Consider the following 19,965-nt stretch of genomic DNA (forward strand, 5'->3'; position numbering starts at 1 on the left):
CTTGCCTGACAAATTATGGAGATGAATTCAGTAAGTCTGCTCATTTGTGGGCTAGCACAGAAAATTTATCAAGCAGTGATAACGTTGTTGAAACAAATTTTTCTCATCTTGAAAGAAAGTTTTCCAGTCACAGTATGACTTAAGTCCTACAGTACATGATTGATTGCTAGTGTCTTCTGACATCCTCATCCACTACTTCATATGTCCCTCTAACCAACCTCCAACCAACCCACCACCTCCAGCAGTTTTCTCGCTTTTTTTGCGGCTGGAGCATAAACACAGGTTTGATATTATCACCCATTTTCCAAGAATAGGTGGGGAGAGGGAAGCTTTCCTTTCTGTAACTTCACCTACTAATGCTTCAGACCCCACAACTGTAATGAGAGCCTTCCATCTCCCAGACTTTCTGTTGCCCACAGTCATTCTGTTGCCTCCTTTTAGCTTAACATTGAGAAACGAGTGATCCGATGTGGCATTGAAACAAGAGATCCTACAGTTAAGGCCTCCCCAGATTAGCTCTGACTTCTCTCTTCATTAAAACAAAAAAACTTGCCGGGGAGGAAACAGCTTTGAATAGCACGGTGAAAATGGAGATTAAACAAAGAACCAGATGAGAAGACAAAAAGTTAATATATGAAGTCAAATATGCTTTGGCCAACAAGTAGCAAGATGGGCAGGACAAAATATACAAATGTTTTCAAAGCAAAAAGAGCGGCAGCCAATAAAGAGGAAATGGCTTTAACAGCTGCAGCATTTTGTCACATGCCGTTCAGCAAAGACACAAATATCCGTAGCTCTAATACAAAAGCCTACAGAGCAGTATAGCACCATCCTGAACTAGGTTGAACTATACAAATAGAACAAGCACTTTAGCCCACATCTTGCCTCACATTTACCTCTTTAAAGAAATGCTATCAACCTCAGTGACCTCGTTCGTAAATCAGATTACATCAGTTCCCAAAAAAAATTTAAAGAAACCAGAGAAATTAAAAAGAAACGAGCAAAAGTACAACACACAAAGTTAAGCAATGCATTAATCCTCTGACCTATAGTGGACAGCTGATCCTTTATTGAAATTTTTGACCTTGAGTTTAGTGTTTTTCTTTAAACTTGTCACACTTTTTAATTTTGATTAATTCAAAGTAAAAAAGCTGAACTGAGGAGATTGACATTAAATGTTGTGTTGCACCCTTAGTCTTGGTCCCCAGTTCTGTTTCTCTTAATTTGAACAAACATGCTCTGGACTATTTCAGTAGGTTTGTAAAACATCATAATTTAAACTATTCATTTCTATCAAATGCTGTCAGCTGGCTCTGCTTTCCACCAACCTATGCTGACTTTAGTACCAACTTTTATCCATTCATAGGGATCTGTAACTCTCAAGTGCACCCTGCTTTACCAGTTTTTTTTACTCATCAATTTGTAGATCTCGTATCATAATCTGTTTAATTACTTGTATTTGTTGGTAGGGGATGTAGTGAGATTTATGCTTGCGTTATGACTACATTTAATTTTTCTTCTCCATTGCTCTAACCTATTGACAGATTGTCTTTCCGAACTGCTTTAATTCCTGCAACAGTAAAAGTCCCATAATGTTAAAAATGAAATTCCAAAATTTTATGCAATGTCTATGAAGGATTGATAATTGCATGCCCAGTTCGGGATGAGCATGACCAAAGACTGAAGAGGTCTTAAAAAGTTAGTGTCCTGAGTCTTATTACAGTGGTTAACTGTAATTAGTGCATATGCATCGAGGCAACTTCAAACATATAGAACGTTAACTTTTTGTTTGATCTAGAGTCTTGATGGGAACAGAAAGTAAATAATGCATTTTGAGGATCTTGTCCCTCTGGGGGGTTTACTTCTCCAGGTATCACCCACAAATTTTGATTGGGGAAGAGGCAGCAGTTGAGCTTGTGATCGCTCGAACTGATCAGTTTCACTTTTAATATTTTTTTTAAATTCACAGTTACTGAGAGAAGCTTCCTGGGTGACCATTTAATACTGGATCTTGCAGTTGACTGACAGTCATTCAGAGTAAATTGCTTCTTGGGCATTTTCGTAGATTTCAAGTCAGACTCTTCTCAACTCCTCATTCCTGTGCATGTCCCATAACTCTTGACTGCTCTGTCAACCAAACATCCAACTAATTCAGCATTGAATTTATTCAATGACTCAGCCTCCATTGATTTCTGGGGATAAGAATTCTGCAGATTAACTCAGGAAAAAAGAAATCCGTCTTTAATAGTAGACCTAAAATTGTTAAGCAGAGTTCAATGTTCCCCACAAGGGGTTCCCTTGAGCAAAATGAGCCAGGGATCTGGGAGTACCAAATACAGGGATAGGATTGTTCCAGCGTTGTGGAGAGCTGGGGAGAAGTAAATACCTGTGTCAGGAAACTCTGGGATAAATGTTCTTGACTTGCAGGAGGTGGTTTGGTTTTTTTACTATTTGTAAAGAGGTACGTTGGCTCCCATCAAGAGGAGGAATGCAAGATGGCAGGACTAATCTACCCTAGATTTCTGGGCTGTTGAAGAACCCTTCAAGCTGTTAATTCAGTTCAAAGCTGAAGCAAAACCACTTTGCAGTTTGTGACCATTTACTTCTATATCTCAGATGTATTTGTGAAATGTCCAGAACTGGATATTTCTGATTTGAGGACAAAGAAAAATCAAAGTCATATAATTAAGGGCAAAAGGAGTAAACAAACAAGCTTGCATTCGTCGATGTGAACCAAGGCTTTTTTTCCCTAGCATGATTACTTGCTGTGATACACTTTGATTACTGTTGATGTATTTATACTTGCGTTTGATATCTGACTTTAAAACTTATTTTATTACATATCCTGCTGTGTGTAGTGTGCTGTTGATCTCATTTCTTTCAGACCTTTTTTTAGAAAGTCTTTTCATGATATTGTGTTGCAAAATGTGCACTAGGATAAGATGTTTCATATTTTGATATTTACATGTATTGCATTCAATTGCATATTTACAAGCTTAAAAGCTACCAAGGTACTAATTATTTATAATAAATCAAAAGCCTGAAGCCTTCAGGTTGACACCCAGAGACCAAAGACTTGTTTGGACTTGTTAAGACCAAATCAATCCATGACCCAGAAGTTGATGACACTTTGGTAAATAGACCAACCTGTGACACAGAAAAATAATAGGAATAGTCATGGAGATGTACAGCATGGATACAGACACTTCAGTCCAACCCGTCCATGCCGACCAGTTATCTCAACCAAATCTAGTCCAATCTACCAGCACTTGGCCCAAATCCCTCTTAAACCCTTCCTATTCATATACCCAGCTTTTAAAGGTTGTAATTGTACCAGTCTCCACCACTTTGTCTGGGAGTTCATTCCATACAAGCACCACCATCTGTGTGAAAATGTTGCCTCTTAGATCCCTTTTATATCTTCCCCTCTTACCCTAAACCAGTGTCCTCCAGTTCTCGACTTCCCCCATCCCAGGGAAAGGACCTTGTCTGTTTATCCTTTCCATGTCCCTCATGATTTTATAAACCTCTAAGTTCACCCCTCAGCCTCTGTTCCTCTGGGAAAATAGCCCCAGCCTATTCAACCTCTCCCCATACCTCAAATCCTCAAACCCTGGCAACATCCTTGGAAATCTTTTTTCTGAACCCTTTCAAGTTTCATATCCTTCCGATAGGAAGGAGACAGGAATTGCACGCAATATTCCAAAAGTAGCCTAACCAGTGTCCTGTACAGCCGCAACATGACCTCCCAACACCAATACTCAATGCCCTGACCAATAAAGAAAAGCCTTCTTCACTATCCTATCTACCTGTGACTCTACTTTCAAGGAATTATGAATCTGCACTCCAAGCAACACTCCCCAGGACCTTGCCAATAAGTGTATAAGTCCTGCTCTGATTTGCTTTTCCAAAAATGCAATACCTCTCATTTATATCAATTAAACTCCTTCTGCCACTCCTCAGCCCATTGACCCATCTGATCAGAGTACCTGATGTAATCTGAGGTACCCTTTTTTTGCTGCCCACTACACCACCAATTTGGTGTCATCTGCAAACTTACTAACTATACCTCCTATGTTCACATCCAAATCATTTATATAAATGACAAAAAGCAGTGGACCCAGCACCGATCCTTGTGGCACACCAGTAGTCACAGGCCTAGCTTCAAAGATTCATACAAGAGATACACAGACTTGTGATTGAAGATGATTGCTTTTTTCAAGTTACTTGATAATGAGCATGTTTAGCAGATGGACAGACCACTAACTACACAAGGAGTGGAAGATGACATTGTACACTCAATATTTGTGAGACAGTCATACAGCATGGAAACAAACCCTTTGGTCCAACTAGACCATACCATCCATATTCCAAAACTAAACTAGTCCCACCTGACAATGCCTGGCCCATATCCTTCCAAACCTTTCCTGTTCATGAACTTATCCGAATGTCTTTTATTGGAACTGTACCTGCATTCATCATTTTCTCTGGCAGTTTATTCCACAACACTAACTACTCTGTATAAAACCATTGCCCTTCATGTCCTTTTAAAATCTTTCTTCTCTCACCTTAAAAATATGGTTCCTAGTTTGGAACTCCCCACTCTAGGGGGGAAAACAAATCCTTGTCATTCACCTTATTGATGCCCCTCATGATTTTAACAATCTCAAGGTTATCCTTCAACCTCCTATCCTCCAGTCAAAAAAGCCTCAGTCTTTTCAGAAATATGCCAAAGCTTTCCATACAAATAATTCATTTTCAACAGAAATAATATAGGTCTGGTACATTGGCAAGCATGTCAATCATAGTGCATACAGCAAGATCTCACAGGTCATAAAGGTCAATGCTAAGTCATTGTGATAACTGGAAAGAGGAATATCAGCCCAAACAATGAAAAACGTGCCTTAAGTGCCATGTGTAGGAGTAAATGGAAACTGGAGCTGCACACTTTCGTTTTCATCTCTAAACAAAAGCTTGAATGCACAGAGTAAACTACAAGTCTAGTATTCATAGAAAAACGGAATTTTATCTTCTGGCAGACGGGACTGTAATTTCAATCCTAGCAAAATTTTTTTGTCCTTTAAAAGTTGATGTAAAAGCACAAACATCCTTTTAAAAAGAAGAATCACCCAAATGGCACTGAACTTCACAACATCCTATTCCTTGTCCCTGTTTACTATCCGGTGTCTAAACCATAGCTATAGTAAATGTGAAGTCGAAAAATGATTCAAGGTATGTCAGTAATTTTAAAAATTAAAGCTTTAAGGCTGTGGGAGGTAATAGCACCTGCATTTGAAGTGTGCAGATTTCATGTTTATATTTCTTATTGGTTGTCCACTGTATTTCATTAATCAACGATTTGTTTTCAAGGTACAGTCAAGGAAAAAGAAAAATAATGAAGAGAGAGAGAAAACTGCAGTAAGTGCTAAAAGTCTTATAAGGCAATAAATTTGACAGTGCAAATTACTCCTTATTACAAACCTTTGATTTATTGCTCATGATAGCTGTCTTCCTCCCCTCCCCGCCCCCCCACCCCCCCCCCCCCCCCCATGCAAATGTATTTATGGCGACGCCAAGAACAGGAATAAAGCACGGTTGCGTTCAAACACCTCATGAGTATGATTACATTTCCCACAGAATATAGTTATTTCTTATAATGACTTGGCAGTTGAACATGCCTGAACTCTTACTGTGGTGCTATTAAGGTAAAGCACAAATGTCCTGCTGGACAATTCAGATCCTGGAGTGAAACTTGACTTGATAGATCATAAATTTTACATTAGTTACCTTGCTGAATCATAGACATTTTCACAGCGACTGCTAGAAAGATCTTGACATAAACAACAAAACAAAGCTTCGGCCTGTCTCTCAGCAATGTCATTCTTCAAATGCTCAAATGCAGAGAAATATCACTCCAGTCTAAACTTTTTAGTTTCCTTCCTGTCTGACTTTTTCTAGTCATTTATCTTGAACTGCTGACACAGTTTTAACTACTTCTTTCCAGTCTGCCAGCAAGAATCTCCTTTGCATTCTGATGGCTTGAGCCTCTTGTCATTTCTGACAGCTTGAAAACTGCTACATAAATACACTTAGCATAAAGACTTTAGAAACTCAACGCATTTCTTTTCGGAGGGTTAGCTGCGAACTTGATCCTTTTGCTAATCCGAACTGCATTCCTGATTCTTCTGAACAGAAGCCAAAACTGAACAAGTGGTCCTTGGTCCGTCTTATCTGTCTGTCCTAAACTCAACAGTACAAACATTCCATCAGTTAATACCACAGGTACCTAGTTATGCACATGATTAAATCTCATGCTTTCATGGAATTGATATATTTTGTTCCAAAATAAGAGAATATTATGTGCACTTTTGGTCTCCTTCCTATCGGAAGGATGTTATGAAACTTGAAAAGGTTCAGAAAAAGATTTACAAGAATGTTGCCAAGTATGAAGGATTTGAGCTACAGGGAGAGATTGAATAGGCTGGGGCTGTTTTCCCTGGAGCGCTAGAGGCTGAGGGGTGATCTTGTAGAGGTTTATAAAACCATGAGAGAAATGAATAGGGTAAATTGACAAGGTCTTTTTCCTGGGATGGGGAAGTGCAGAACTAGAGGGCATGGGTTGAGGGTGAGAGGAGAAAGATATAAAAGAGATCTATAGGAGAGGGTGGTGAATGTATGGAATGAGCTGTCAGAGGAAGTGGTGGAGGCTAGTACAATTGCAACATTTAAAAGGCATCTGGATAGTATATGAATAGGAAGGGTTTGGAGAGGTATGGGCTGGGTGCTGGCAAGTGGCACTAGGTTAGTTTGGGACATCTGGTTGCCGTGGACGAGTTGGACCAAAGGGTCTGTTTCTGTGCTGTACATCTCTCTGACACTATGACAGCAAATACAGAAAGCAAGCAACAAGTTATCCAAGATATATTAGAGAAATTATGTAACTTCTAATAATTAGTTGAGAACAAATATTAAACAACAAGCATTAGATAAAGATTATGATTGAATACTAACACACGAACAGATTCTCTTACTCCTTTATTTGCAATATTATTCATGTATTGTTAGGCTCTGTGGCAAATTTCTGGTAATTGATCTTAGTGTACTGAATTTTGATTAAAATTTCAGTAAACTAGACAATCAATGAAGAATATTTGGAATAAAGTTTGAAAATATTTGGAAATTACTTGTCATGCACTGAGTCAAGAGTGTACGTAAGTAGGTTGAGGCCAGTGTTTCTGTAAAATTTGTAAATTGATTAATTTAAACTTAGTACCTTATTCTTAAATATTACATTTGTGTTGGCAGCTCTTTCATTACTATCTTGTCTGCTTCAGTCAAATCTCCATACAAAGGCTATTCCTAACTTCTTGTTTTTATTTTAGAATTTTCTTTTCATTAATGCTTTGTGAACCAGTGAAAATAGTCTGATTAATTTTCTCAACCCTAAAGACCTCCATCAGAGTCATCTTAACCTCGTCAACTCTGGTGAAAATTCCCTAATTTATGAATTCTCTATACTTAACCCATAACACTTCATCTTAGTAATATCCTCGTAATAGCTTACTAAATTTCATTGCATCTTTCTATCCCTTTTATATCTGACTAATAATGTGCACAAAACAATCTTTGTCATGTGGTTAAATTTTTCTGCAAGTTCATTACTGCCCAGTTGCTCTTGGTCTGCATTTGGATATATAGGACACAAGGATCTTGTTTGCAAGTTTTATGGCCTTCTATCTTTGTATTCTTATGCTTAACAGTGCATGTATTTGAACCTGCATTCCCTCTAGCTTTACTCCTTTTTAAAACGCTGCTTTCTAAAATTTATTTCCATTCTCTAGCCTTGATTATTACTTAACACATGCACTTTACTGTCCATCTGTCAACTTTGCTAGACAGTTTTCTTTCCTGATTTCACAATTTCTCCTATGCCCCAAATTAGTGAATGCTGCTGACAGCAGGACAAGAAAACAACTGAATTGCTTCAAATAACTCTTCTAGTCTAAACTTGTTTACATAATTCAACATTCAGAAAGTTCTTCTGAACAACTTGCACCTAACATTTTTTTGCTTTATTGTTCTTCTCCATGACTCTAACTATTGCTCACTGTGTTTTATGTTCAGTTGCCTGTTTAAGTTCAAACTCAAATTTGCAATTGACAGGAGTCATTTAAATGGATGCATTAATAAATAACAGACTTTTTGAATAATGGAAATGCTATATCCGCCAAAACTCATGGTCATATAAAACGTGCTATTCATCTCTAACAGATATCTAATCATGGATGATTAGGATGCCATTTTTACAAATGCAGTACAGTGGCCCAGTGGTTAGCACTGCTGCCTCATAGCTCCAGGGTCCTGGGTTCAGTTCCACTCTCAGGCAACTGTTTTCCCTGTGTTTGTTTGGGTTTCTGCTGGGTGTTCCAGTTTCTTCCCATAGTCCAGAGGTGTGCAGGTTCGGTGGATTGGCCATGCTAAATTGCCTATAGTGTCCAGATATGTGCAGGTTAAGTGGATTAGTTATGGGAAATGCACAGTTACAGGGCTATTGTGGGGAAGTGGATCTAGGTGGGATGCTCTTCAGAAGGTCAGTGTGGACTTGACAGGCTGAATGGCCTACTTCCACACTTCTATGATTTATGAAATGTTTAATGAGTTTTGCATCATTGACGCACCTAGGCAGTCAATACTTGAGAATACACTGACTTGCTTCACTCTGGTCTATCAAGCCTCCTCTATGGGCCTGCCTGCAGCCCTGGCAGTGCTCACTATACAGAGTTCTGGTCCTGCCAGCTCCAGTAGCTGAGACTTCCTGTCCAGTGATGGGCAGCAGTCCAGCAATCCAACTCTCCAAGACTTCTTCCTGGCTGAAAGATGTTATGACTGCAGGGTCCGTATAATTTTCTAATTTTTTTTGGAAGTGTAATTTTTAAAATGTAGCGGAAACAAATATCAGGAAAAGTTCTGTTATGAATGATGTGCAAATAGTCTACCAAAGTTCAGCAAACATTTTCCCAAAAAGCAGACACATTCCTCCAGCTTCTTCAGGATTATTTCTTTGTATAATACATAATTTGGAAAATGGGATTCTAAATAGTTAGTATAGCATATTATCCAAAATGAAAAATAGCTTGCCTTTTCATCAAATTAAATGGCTATTTGTTGGCTAACGGGATTGGGCCAAGTCAGCCTAGATTTACAAATAGGAAATCCTGGTTAACAAATGTACTGGCATTTTTTCAAGGATGTGAGTAGTAGAGTTGTTAAGGGTTGTAACAGGCACAAAACAATGGAATAAATAGGTCTTTTTCTGAGTGGCATCCTGTGACTAATAGAATACTTCAGGGATCAGTGCTGGACCCCACCTATTCGCAATATATATTAATAATTTTAATGATGGAACTAAATGTAATGTTTGTAGATGACACAAAGCTGGGTGAAAGGGTGAGCTGTACTGAGGATGTAGAGATGCTTCAATGCGATCTGGATGTTGAGTGAGTGGGCAAATGCATGGCTCGTCGAGTATAAAGTGAGATTCTCTGCCACAGAAAGTGGGTTCAGACCAAAAGAATAAATCTTTTCAAGTAGGAGTTGGACATAGTTCATAGGATTAAAGGGATCAAAGGGTAAGGGGAGAAAGCAGGAGCAAAATACCAAGTTGGATGATCAGCCACAATCACATTGAATGGTGGATCAGACTCAAAGCACCGAATGGTCTCGTACTCCAATTTTCTGTGTTTATCCTTTTTTAAAATTTAGTCTAATTCAGGAGTTCTGAGTCCCAGTACATAATTATTTCTGTCTGCCAAACAGAACAAGTAAACTTATTCCATATTGCTTAGTTTGATCAAATTGTCTGTTTTTTTTTATCCCCCAGGCCATTTGAAATGGTATTATAGAATAAGGCATCCATTTGCATTTTGTGATCTCTTGATACTGTATTTATACTAATTCTTTTAAATGTTGCTCAGGAGAAATTGAAGAAGAAAAAGAAGCATAAGAAACATGGAAAAAAGAAAAAAAGGTCAATAGTTCAGATTTTGATTCAGCATGAAAAAGAATGAATAAAATTATTTTTTAAAAGTGCATCTTTAGGTTCTTCATTGAACTCTGCAAGCTGCATGGCAAAGACCTGAAGAGTCGAGATGGAAAAGGACTTGAACACTAAAACGCATGATTTTCCGAACTCTGCTTGCATTTGCAAACACTTGTAACTTCACAAGTTGCTTTTATTTATCTGAAGTGATGAACAACAAATAAGCCTCTGTGATTTCTTTTTTGTAGGGTTTAAGTATACCAACTGTGAACATTTTTGATAAGTAACATAGTCCCTTGATAACTTGTTTAAATGTGAGATGATCCAACTGTTTCTGTCTGTATCATATGAATCTAAACAGGACTGCTAACTTGGAAAATTTAAGCAGTTCATTATTACTGTGTTACTGGTTAACTCTACAGAAAGTGATGCCTGTTAGCTTGCTGCCATCTGGCCTACACTAGAAAGCTATTTTTCTATAATTTCTTGATCCCTTAGCTCAATGTATCTAAGTTTTCAGTTGTTTTAGTTTGCAATTTGTTTCTGAACAGGAAATAGTATCATTCCTAATAAAGTATTGACCTGTGTTTTATAACTTTGTAAAATATATAAATTCAATCATAAAATATCTGTCCTATTGTCTGCTGTTTGTCATAGTGGTCAGTGTATATTTAAAGTATCAGTCGCTATTGACATAATTGACATCTTTTAATAGTAATAATAGTGGCATTCTTAAAGGTGGTAATTTGAAACTTCATTTGTCTTGACTAAACTGTTTGGAGACTACGAATATTGTACTATTGCTGGTTAGTTTTTTTTTTGTTTACCTTAAATTGTCCTTTCAAAACATGTAGAAACATGGACACCTTTTATAGGCTTATAAAAATGATAGAGGAAAAGGTGATCCTGGTAGGATTACAGAACAATGGATGAGTAAAGATATTGAGATTCTAGTCAAGGATAAAAAATAATCATATATTAGATATAAATAACTGGGTTCAAATAAATCTCTTGAAGAAAAGAGTGTAGGGGCCTACTTAAGAGGGAGATCAAGAAGGCAGACAGACATAAGATAACCTTTGCAAATAAGGATAATTCAAGGAGATTCTGCAAATACATTAAGAGCAAGAGCAACTAAAGAGAGAGTAGGCCCCCTTAAAGATCAACAAGGTCATCATTGTGTTGAACCTCAGCAGATGGAAGAGATATTAAATTAATATTTTGCATCAGTTTTTACTGTGGAGAAAGAAGTGGAGGCTAGAGAACTTGGGGAAATAAATACTGATGTTTGTATACAATTCATATTACAGAAGAGGAAGTGCTATGCCTTTGTTAAGCAGAGGAGAAGCCTGCAAAATATAAACCTGAGTCTGACTTCAGTGAACAAAGAACATTACAGCACAGGAACAGGCCCTTCAGCCCTCCAAGCTTGTGCTGATCTATATCCTGTATCTAAATCTGCCTATTTTCTAAGGATCAGTAATTGAGTTCCCAACTCTGGGAAAAAGTTTCTTCCTATCCACCATGTCTACACCTCATGGTTTTGTAGGCCTCATTCGGGTCCCACCTCAACCACCTTCTTTCCAATGAAAATAATCCTAATCTACTCAACCTCTTCTCATAGCTAGTACTCTCCATTACCAGACAACATCCTGGTGAACCTCCTCTGCACTCTCTCCAAAGTATCCACATCCTTTTGGTAATGTGGTGACCAGACCTATACACAGTATTCCACGTGTGGCTGAACCAAAGTCTCACAACTGTAACATGACCTGCCAACTGTTGTACTCAATACCCATCTGTTGAAGGAAAGCCTGTCGTATGCCTTCTTGACCACTCTACTGACCTGTGTTGCCACCTTCGAGGAACAATGGACCTGAACACCCAAATCTCTCTGTACATCAATTTTGTCCAAGACTTTCCCATTTACTGTATAGTTCACTCTTGAATTGGATCTTCCAAAATGCATCACTTTGAATTTCATCTTCCATTCCTTTGCCCAACTTTCCAATTTATCTATATTCTGCTGTATTCTCTGACAGTCCCCTTCACTATCTGCTACTTCAGTGGTGAGTACATTGTTGGAAATGCTTCTGAAAGATAGGATTTGTAAGCATTTGAAGAGGTAAGAAATGATTAGGGATACTCAACTTGGTTTTGTGCAAGTGAAATCATGTGCCTCAAATTTGATTTGAGTGTTTTTGAAGATTGAGGGCAGAGCATTAGACATTGTTTACTTGGACTTTAGCAAAGCTTTTGATAAGGTTCTGCATGATAAACTGTATTATATTTAGATCATGTAGGATTCAGGGTGAGCTTGCCAATTGAATACAAAATTGGCTTAACATAAGGCAACAGTGATCGTGGATGGTTGTGACCAGTAATGTTCCACAGAGATTGGTGCTTGATCCACTTTTGTTTACCATTTATATAAATGGTTCAGTTGAGAATATAGAAAGCGTGGTTAGTAACTTCCCAGAAGACAGCAAGATTGGTGGTATAGTGATCAATGAAAAAGGTTACCTAAAATTACGAAGAGATGTTGATAATTGGATCAATGGGCTGAAGAGTGGCAGACAGAGTTTAATTTGGATAAATGCATTTTGGTAAAGCAAGCAAAGGCAGGACCTATACAATTAAAAGTAGGGCCTTGGATAGTGTTGTAGAACAAAGGCTATGGGGTTCAGCTGCATAATACTATGAAGTTTGCATCACTTACAGGTTGGGTGGTTAAGAAGGCATTTAATATGCTTGCCTTTGTTGCTCAGACCTTTGAACATAGGAGTTGAGATGTCATGTTGAGATTGTACAGGCTGTTGGTGAGGTCTGTTCTTCAGTACTGTCCATTCTGGTCTTCCTGTTAAACGAGGGATATTATTAAGTTGGAGAGGGTTCAGAAGAGATTTACTAGGATATTGTCAGAAATGGAGGGTTTGAGTTACAAGAGGAGGCTGGATAAGCTGGGACTTTTTTCACTGGAGTGCAGGAAGTTGAGAGGTGACCTTTTAGAGGTTTATAAAATTATGAGCATAGGTAAGGTGAATGACATGTTAATTCCCTGGGATGGAGAACTTCAAGACTAGAGGGCATATTTTTATGGAGAGAGGAGCAGATTTAAAAAAGACACCGGGGCAATTTTTTTTTACACAGGGTAAATGTATGGAATGAACTTCGAGGAGGTGATGAATGCAGGTACAGTTACAGTTTAAAAAAACATTGAGGTAAGTACATGAATGAAATGTTTGAAGGGTATGGACCTAAACCAGATAGTTGGACTAGTTTAGTTTGGGATTATGGTTGGTTTGGACCGAAGGATCTGTTTCTGTGCTGCATGACTCTAATACTGTCCTAGTCAGTCATGTTCCAATAATGTGGAGAAAATGGTTTGATGTAGGCAATCAGCCATGATTTAGAATGACAAAGTAAGCCTGAGGGGCAGAATGACCACCACCTGCACCTATGTTTTTGTGAGCATCAAATGAAGGTATATGGGTTGAATTGAGGGAACGAAGAAGTAGTAATCACACTGCTGAATGGTGCTAGGGCAAGGTGGTGTGTAATGGTAACCTCCATGACTAGAATCTACAGCCACAGGCTAATGTTCTGAGGACATTAGTTTGAATCTCACCATGGGAAAGTAGTGAAATTTGAGTTCACTAATAATCTAGATTAAAAAGCTATTTTAATGGTGAACACTGTCATAAAAACTGGTTAATTAATGTCCACTAAGGACTCAAATCTGTCATCCTCTTCCATTCCAGCCCACATGGTTCCAGACAGTGATTTAATTGACTCCTAGCTACCTTCAGAAATGGCTAAGCAAGCCACTCAATTAAAAGACATTTTTAAAATTTGTTTATGGGATGGGGTGACATTAGCGGAACTAGTATTTAATGCTGATCCCTTGTTGCCATTGAGCAGATGACTGAGCTGCAATCCTTGAATTGCTTCCACCCATTTGGTGTGGGTATACTCTCAATGCTGTTAGTAAGGGAGTTTCAGAATTTTGACCCAGTAAGGACCAGCAATATCTCAGTCAGGATGGACCTTTGCTTGAAGGGTAACTTCATGCTATTATCCTTTTGGATGGGATTGAAAGGTAATATCCAGAAAGACTTGATAATTTCTACATGGATACACTTGCTAGTGAGCATCGGTGGTGGAAGGAGTGGTGGTCTGTGGATGTGATGCAAAATCAAGTGCATACCATTGCCCTGGATTGTGTCAATTACCTTGTGTATTGTAGTGGAGCTGCACTCATCCATGCAAGTGGGAGTATTCCATCACGCTGGCTTGTAGGTGGTGGACAGGCTTTGGGAAGTTGAGAGGTTTGTTACTCACTGCAGTATTCCAACCTCTACCCTGATCTTGTGGCCACTTCATTTATGTGCCTAGTTCAGTTGAATCTCTGGTTAATAGTAACCCCCCAGAATGTTGTTTGTGGGGATTCAATGTTGGTGAAACTGACATTGAATGTCAAGGGATGATAATGATTGTCTTTTATTGGAGATGTCCATTGTCTACATTGGAAATGTCTATTATCTGGCATTTGTGTGAGACAAGTGTTGCTTGCCATTTTTCAACCCACGCCCAGATAGTGTCCAGGTCTTGATGCATTTGAACATAGGTTACTTCAAGATGTGAGGGATCACAGAAGGTGTTGAACATTGTGCAGTCATTAGTGACCATCACCGCATCTGACCTAATGATGGAGATAAGGTCATTAATGAAGCACCTGAAGATGTTTGAACCTCAGACACTACCCTGTGGAATTCCTGAATGGTGCCCTGGAACTGAGATCACTGATGATCATAAGTATGTTGATGAGTGGTAATTATCCCAAGTTGGATTTGTCCTGCTCTTTTTGTGTTGTATTTTCATGTAGCTATGCTGGAACCATCTTCAAGACTGGAATAGAATGTCATTGGGGGCCATAGCCTTGGTAGCATCCAGTGCACTCAGCCATTTGTTGATATCGTGGAGTGAATCGAATTGGCTGAGGACTGGCATCTGTGATTCTGGGAATGTCTGGAGGGGCTAGATCATCTGCTTTGCATTTCTGACTGATGCTTTTTGTGCATATTTCAGCCTTAGATTATGCGCCAATGTGTTGAATCTCCACGCATCGAGATTTGTAGAGCCACCACCTCCGGTGAGTTGCTTAACTGCCATCACCATTTACAACTTGATATGGCAGGACCAGAGTTTAGGTCTGATCTGTTGTTTGTGGAATTGCTTTGCTGTGTAGATCACTTGCTGCTTATGCTGATTACCGTACAAATAATCCTGTGTTGTAACTTCATCAAGTTGACTTCTCATTTTTAGGTATGCCTGATGATGCTTTTGGTATGTACTTCTGCAGTTTTCCTTGAACCAGGGTTAATCCCTTGGCCTGATGGTAGTGGTGGAGTGAGAGATATATCCAGTACCCCACAGTGCCTCGTGGATCCCCAATCTTGAATTGTTAGATCTCAAAGTTTATCCTATTTAGCATGCTAGTCGTGCCACACTACACAACACAGAGCAACTTTAATGGCACTTCACCTCCACCAGGAATGTGTAATGGTCGCTCTTACCAATGCTGTCATGGACATATGCATCTGTAGCAGGCAGATTGGTGACAATGGGGGTCAAGTGTACTTCTCCCTCTTGTTGGTTCCCTCACCATTTGCCCCAGACACAGTCTAGCAACTATGCCTTTTAGTTTCACATAGCTCAATCAAGCCAATCTTAGTGACAGACATTCAAATCCACGTCAGGGTATATTTTGTCTCCTTGCAGCCCCAGTGATTCCTGGACATAGTGTTCAACATATAGGAATCTGATTTCTCTGCTGAGTGGTGGGTGTGTTCTCAGGAGCAGTACATGGTAATTAGCAGAAGTTTGCCAATTTTTTATCTAATACCATGAGACTTCATGGGGTCTGAAATAAATGTTGGCTTCTAGAGCTGCTCCTTCCTTACTATATATCACTGCTGGGTAGATGCTGCCAATGGTAAAGGGCATACTCACCAGTGGTAATGGGCTTGTCTGGGGCATTATGTTTAAGATAAATGATCCTGTGAGTATTACCATGTCAGCTGTTACTTGAGACATCTCCCTCAATGCGGGAGCCGCCCCCCCCCCCAGAAGTTGGCATGGACCATGTTGCAGGCTTAAAGGGCTGAGATTGCCACTGCCATTTTCGATGCCTTGGACGATGCTGGGTGGATTATCCAGTTTTGTTCCTTTTATAGGGAAATTTTTAATTGGCTGATACAACTGAAAGGCTTGCTCAGTAATTTCAGAGTGCAGTTGAAAATCAACTACGTTGCAGTGGTTCTGGATTTACACATGTCTGGCAGAGCATTTAAGGTGGGAGATTTTGATCCCTGAAGGACATTAGTGCACCAGCTGGGTTTGAATGACAATGGTTTTATGGACATGTTAGACTTTAAATTTCTGGCTTTATTGAATTCAGATACCACCTCCCGCTCTGGTGGAACTTAAGCCTTTGGCCCCTGAATGTTTCCAGGTCTTTGGATCAATAGTCCAGCCACATATCATTACAACATTGCCTTCACCCTTTGATGATTGAGATTATTGGGGGTTGACTACTGGCCCTGCTAATTTCAAAGATAATACGCTCACCACATGCACAATATTTTAGAATGTAATGACTCTAGTTTATAGCAGTAAAAAGGAAATATTGGTCCTTTAATAGAAACTTGGAGAACAAACACAATAAAGTCATACTCGATGAGCTACAGTTGGAATGTCAAGCCCAATTCTAGACACACTTCAGGAATGAGGTAAAGACTTTGGAAAGATTGCAGAAGTAGTTTATTCGCGTATTTCTAGCAATGAAAGACTTCAGTCACTAAAAGCAACTGTACGAAGTTAAAAATCACACACCAGGTTATAGTCCAACAGGTTTAATTGGAAGCACCAGCTTTCAGAGCACTGCTCCTTTGTAAGACACAGAATTTATAGCAAAAGTTTACAATGTGATAATTATACATTGAAAAATAGCTTGATTGTTAAGTCTCTCATCTGTAAGAGTGACCATGTTAGTTTCACTTCTTTCACCTGCCAGTTTCAATGTGCCACAGCAGGGAACCAAAATGCCCACCTCAGGAGACGGACGTATGCTGCAATCGATAGGGTACACTTCGTTGGTCAGTATTTCCCAGGAGCCGAAAAACTACGCCATGTTCTTCGCAGCCTGCAACATATCATCAATGAGGGTGAGCATCTCGCTAAGACCTTCTCCACACCTTCACTGCTTGCTTCTAAACAACCACCAAACCTCAAACAGATCATTGTTCGTAGCAAGCTGCCTGGCGTTCAGGACAACTTCATACTACCCTGTCATGGTTGGTGCTGCAAGATGTATCAGAGTGTGGACATGGATACCACCATCACATGTAGGGACACCTCCCACCATGTATGTGGCAGGGACTCATGTGACTCCACCAACATTGCCTATCTCATATGCTGCAGGCAAGGATGCCCTGAGGCATGGTATATTGGGGAAACCGAGCAGAGGCTATGGCAGCGGATGAAGGGGCACCGCATAATAATCAACAGACAGGAGTGTTCCCTCCCAGTTGGAGAACAGTTCAGTGGTTCAGATCATTCGACCTTAGATCTTCGAGTGACCATCCTCCAAGGCGACTTCGGGACAGGCAGCAGCAAAAAATGGCCAAGTAGCGGCTGACAGCTAAGTTCAGTTCCCATAGGGAGGGACTCGACAGGGGCCTTGGGTTCATGTCTCACTTCAGGTGACCTCATTGCACTATACATACATACACACACACACACTCCAACGGACACACATGCTCCGACACTCACTCATGTACTCTCTCACAGACTTAGACCCCTTTACACTCCACACCTGTACATATACAATCTCTCTCACAGACACTCTCAACCTCCCACCCCAGATACACATACATACACACACTCACACATGCCCTCTCACAGACTTAGACCCCTTGACACTCGCACACACATATACGCGCTCTCTGTCTCTCTCAGACACACACAACCCCCACCCCAGACACACATTCATACATATACACACACACAGACATTTACATTTGTGGGGTGAATTTGTACTTGCAGAGTTACATTGTACTTTGCTCCAAAACTGCATAAATCCATGTAAGACTCTGTTATCTCATTTTTTAGATTAGAATCAGTCTAAACATTATGGCACAGACAACAGCATACATGGGCTTAACACCTTCAACATATTATCTGGGCTGACACCAGTTCTTAAAGTTAACCTGAGAATGTAACTTTTAAAAAAGGTTTTGTGATTTACATATGAAATAAGTGAAACTAACATGGTCATTCTAACAGATGAAAGACTTAACAAAGAATTAAAGTAATATTCAATGTATAGCTTCAGTTACATCACACTGTAAACTTTTGCTATAAATTCTAGCTCTTACAATTGTGTACTCCACAACCACCTGATGACAGAGCAGCGCTCTGAAAGCTAGTGCTTCCAATTAAACCTGTTGGACTATAACCTGATGTGTGATTTTTAACTTTGTACACCCCAGTCCAATACTGGCATTTCTAAATTAAGTGAGACTGGATTAACTGGATGACTTCTTAGAAAATGAAACTTGAAGATGTGTTCTCATGCAGGTATTGAAAGTCATGAAGGATTTTGATATTGAAAAGTTAGAGACAAACTGTTTCAGTGATAGAAGGATCTAAGATGATTAATGAAGATTCACAGACTGTGAGAGAAAAAAATAATTTACTGTAGTAGGCCGTTAGCTGGAATGCATAATCTAAAAGGTGCATAACAAATTCAGTATTGTCATGGAGCAGTCCAGAACATCTCAAAATATTTTAAGAAAAAGTTAGGGTCTAGGCTACCTTCTTATTTTAAAAGCAAATGTAAAATACTTTGTTCCAGATGCAATTCGATTGGTCACACTACTTGATGTTAAGCAAAACACAATTTATTCAAGTGCTACAGTTAAAATACAGCAAAAGAAGGAAGAACTTAGAGTCATAGAGATGTACAGCATGGATACAGACCCTTCGGTCCAACTCCTCCATGCTGACCAGGTATCCTAAATTAATCTAATCCCATTTGCCAGCACATGGCTGATGTCCTTCTAAACACTTCCTATTCTTATACCATCCAGATGTCTTTTAAATGTTGTAATTATATCATCCTCCACCACTTCTGGCAGCTCATTTCATACACACCTGTCTGTGTGAAAAAAATGACCCTTGCATCCCTTTTAAATCTTTCTCCTCTTTAAACCTATGCCATCTAGTTCTGGACTCCTCCACCCTGGGGAAAAGACCTTGGCTGTTCACCCTATGCATGCCCCTCATGATTTTGCAAACCTCTATAAGGTCATCCCTCAGCCTTTGACACTCCAGGAAAAATAACCCCAGCCTATTCTTCAGAAGTAAATGGAACGAGACTTATTTAGGATATCTGCAATGCCTGCAGTAGGAAGAGAAACCACATCTTCCAACTGTAACTGAGAGAGAGGAAAAATAACTTAAAATCACAGCATCGTCATATAATAAAGTATTCACTTTTAAAGGGTCATTTAACATATAGGTGATGGGCTATGGGGGACAGAGCAAGGAAGTTGAATTAATTGAATATCACTTTCCAATGCTGATACAGACGTAATGACCCAAGTGGCAGTTTCCTGTGGTTTATCTGTCTGTGGTCCCATGAAAAATTCCCCCAAGTACCCATTTTTGCTTAGTGAGACTATATGTTTTGCAAGCGTGGTGCCTTATCTTACACGTGGTCACATTGGGAAACAGGCACCAGCCAAGTAATTTTGTCTATTCAGAACTAATTTGGTTCTAGCAGATCATGAGATGGTTGTAGTCACACTCATATGCTCAGTCAGCTCACAATGTGTGGAACATAGGTGTGTAATTAAAGAGAA

At 39.4% G+C, this 19,965-nt stretch overlaps 1 protein-coding gene across 2 annotated transcripts in view; it reads left to right on the top strand.

The window, feature by feature from the left end:
- Nucleotides 1-10,621, top strand: part of fam133b (family with sequence similarity 133 member B) — a 44,026-nt gene extending 33,405 nt beyond the window's left edge. The window contains exons 10-12 of one of the 2 annotated variants that reach the window (XM_060825399.1): nucleotides 5,371-5,418; nucleotides 6,194-6,282; nucleotides 9,975-10,031. In XM_060825399.1, the coding sequence (XP_060681382.1) occupies nucleotides 5,371-5,418; nucleotides 6,194-6,244 (99 nt within the window). In that variant the 3' untranslated portion in view covers nucleotides 6,245-6,282; nucleotides 9,975-10,031. Of the gene's footprint in view, nucleotides 1-5,370; nucleotides 5,419-6,193; nucleotides 6,283-9,974 lie in introns of both variants that reach the window. The other variant, XM_060825398.1, reaches the window with a different exon arrangement.
- Nucleotides 10,622-19,965: the final 9,344 nt, after the last annotated feature.

The sequence above is a fragment of the Hemiscyllium ocellatum genome, chromosome 5 (assembly GCF_020745735.1).
Source record: "Hemiscyllium ocellatum isolate sHemOce1 chromosome 5, sHemOce1.pat.X.cur, whole genome shotgun sequence".
In the NCBI taxonomy this organism is placed as follows: domain Eukaryota; kingdom Metazoa; phylum Chordata; class Chondrichthyes; order Orectolobiformes; family Hemiscylliidae; genus Hemiscyllium; species Hemiscyllium ocellatum.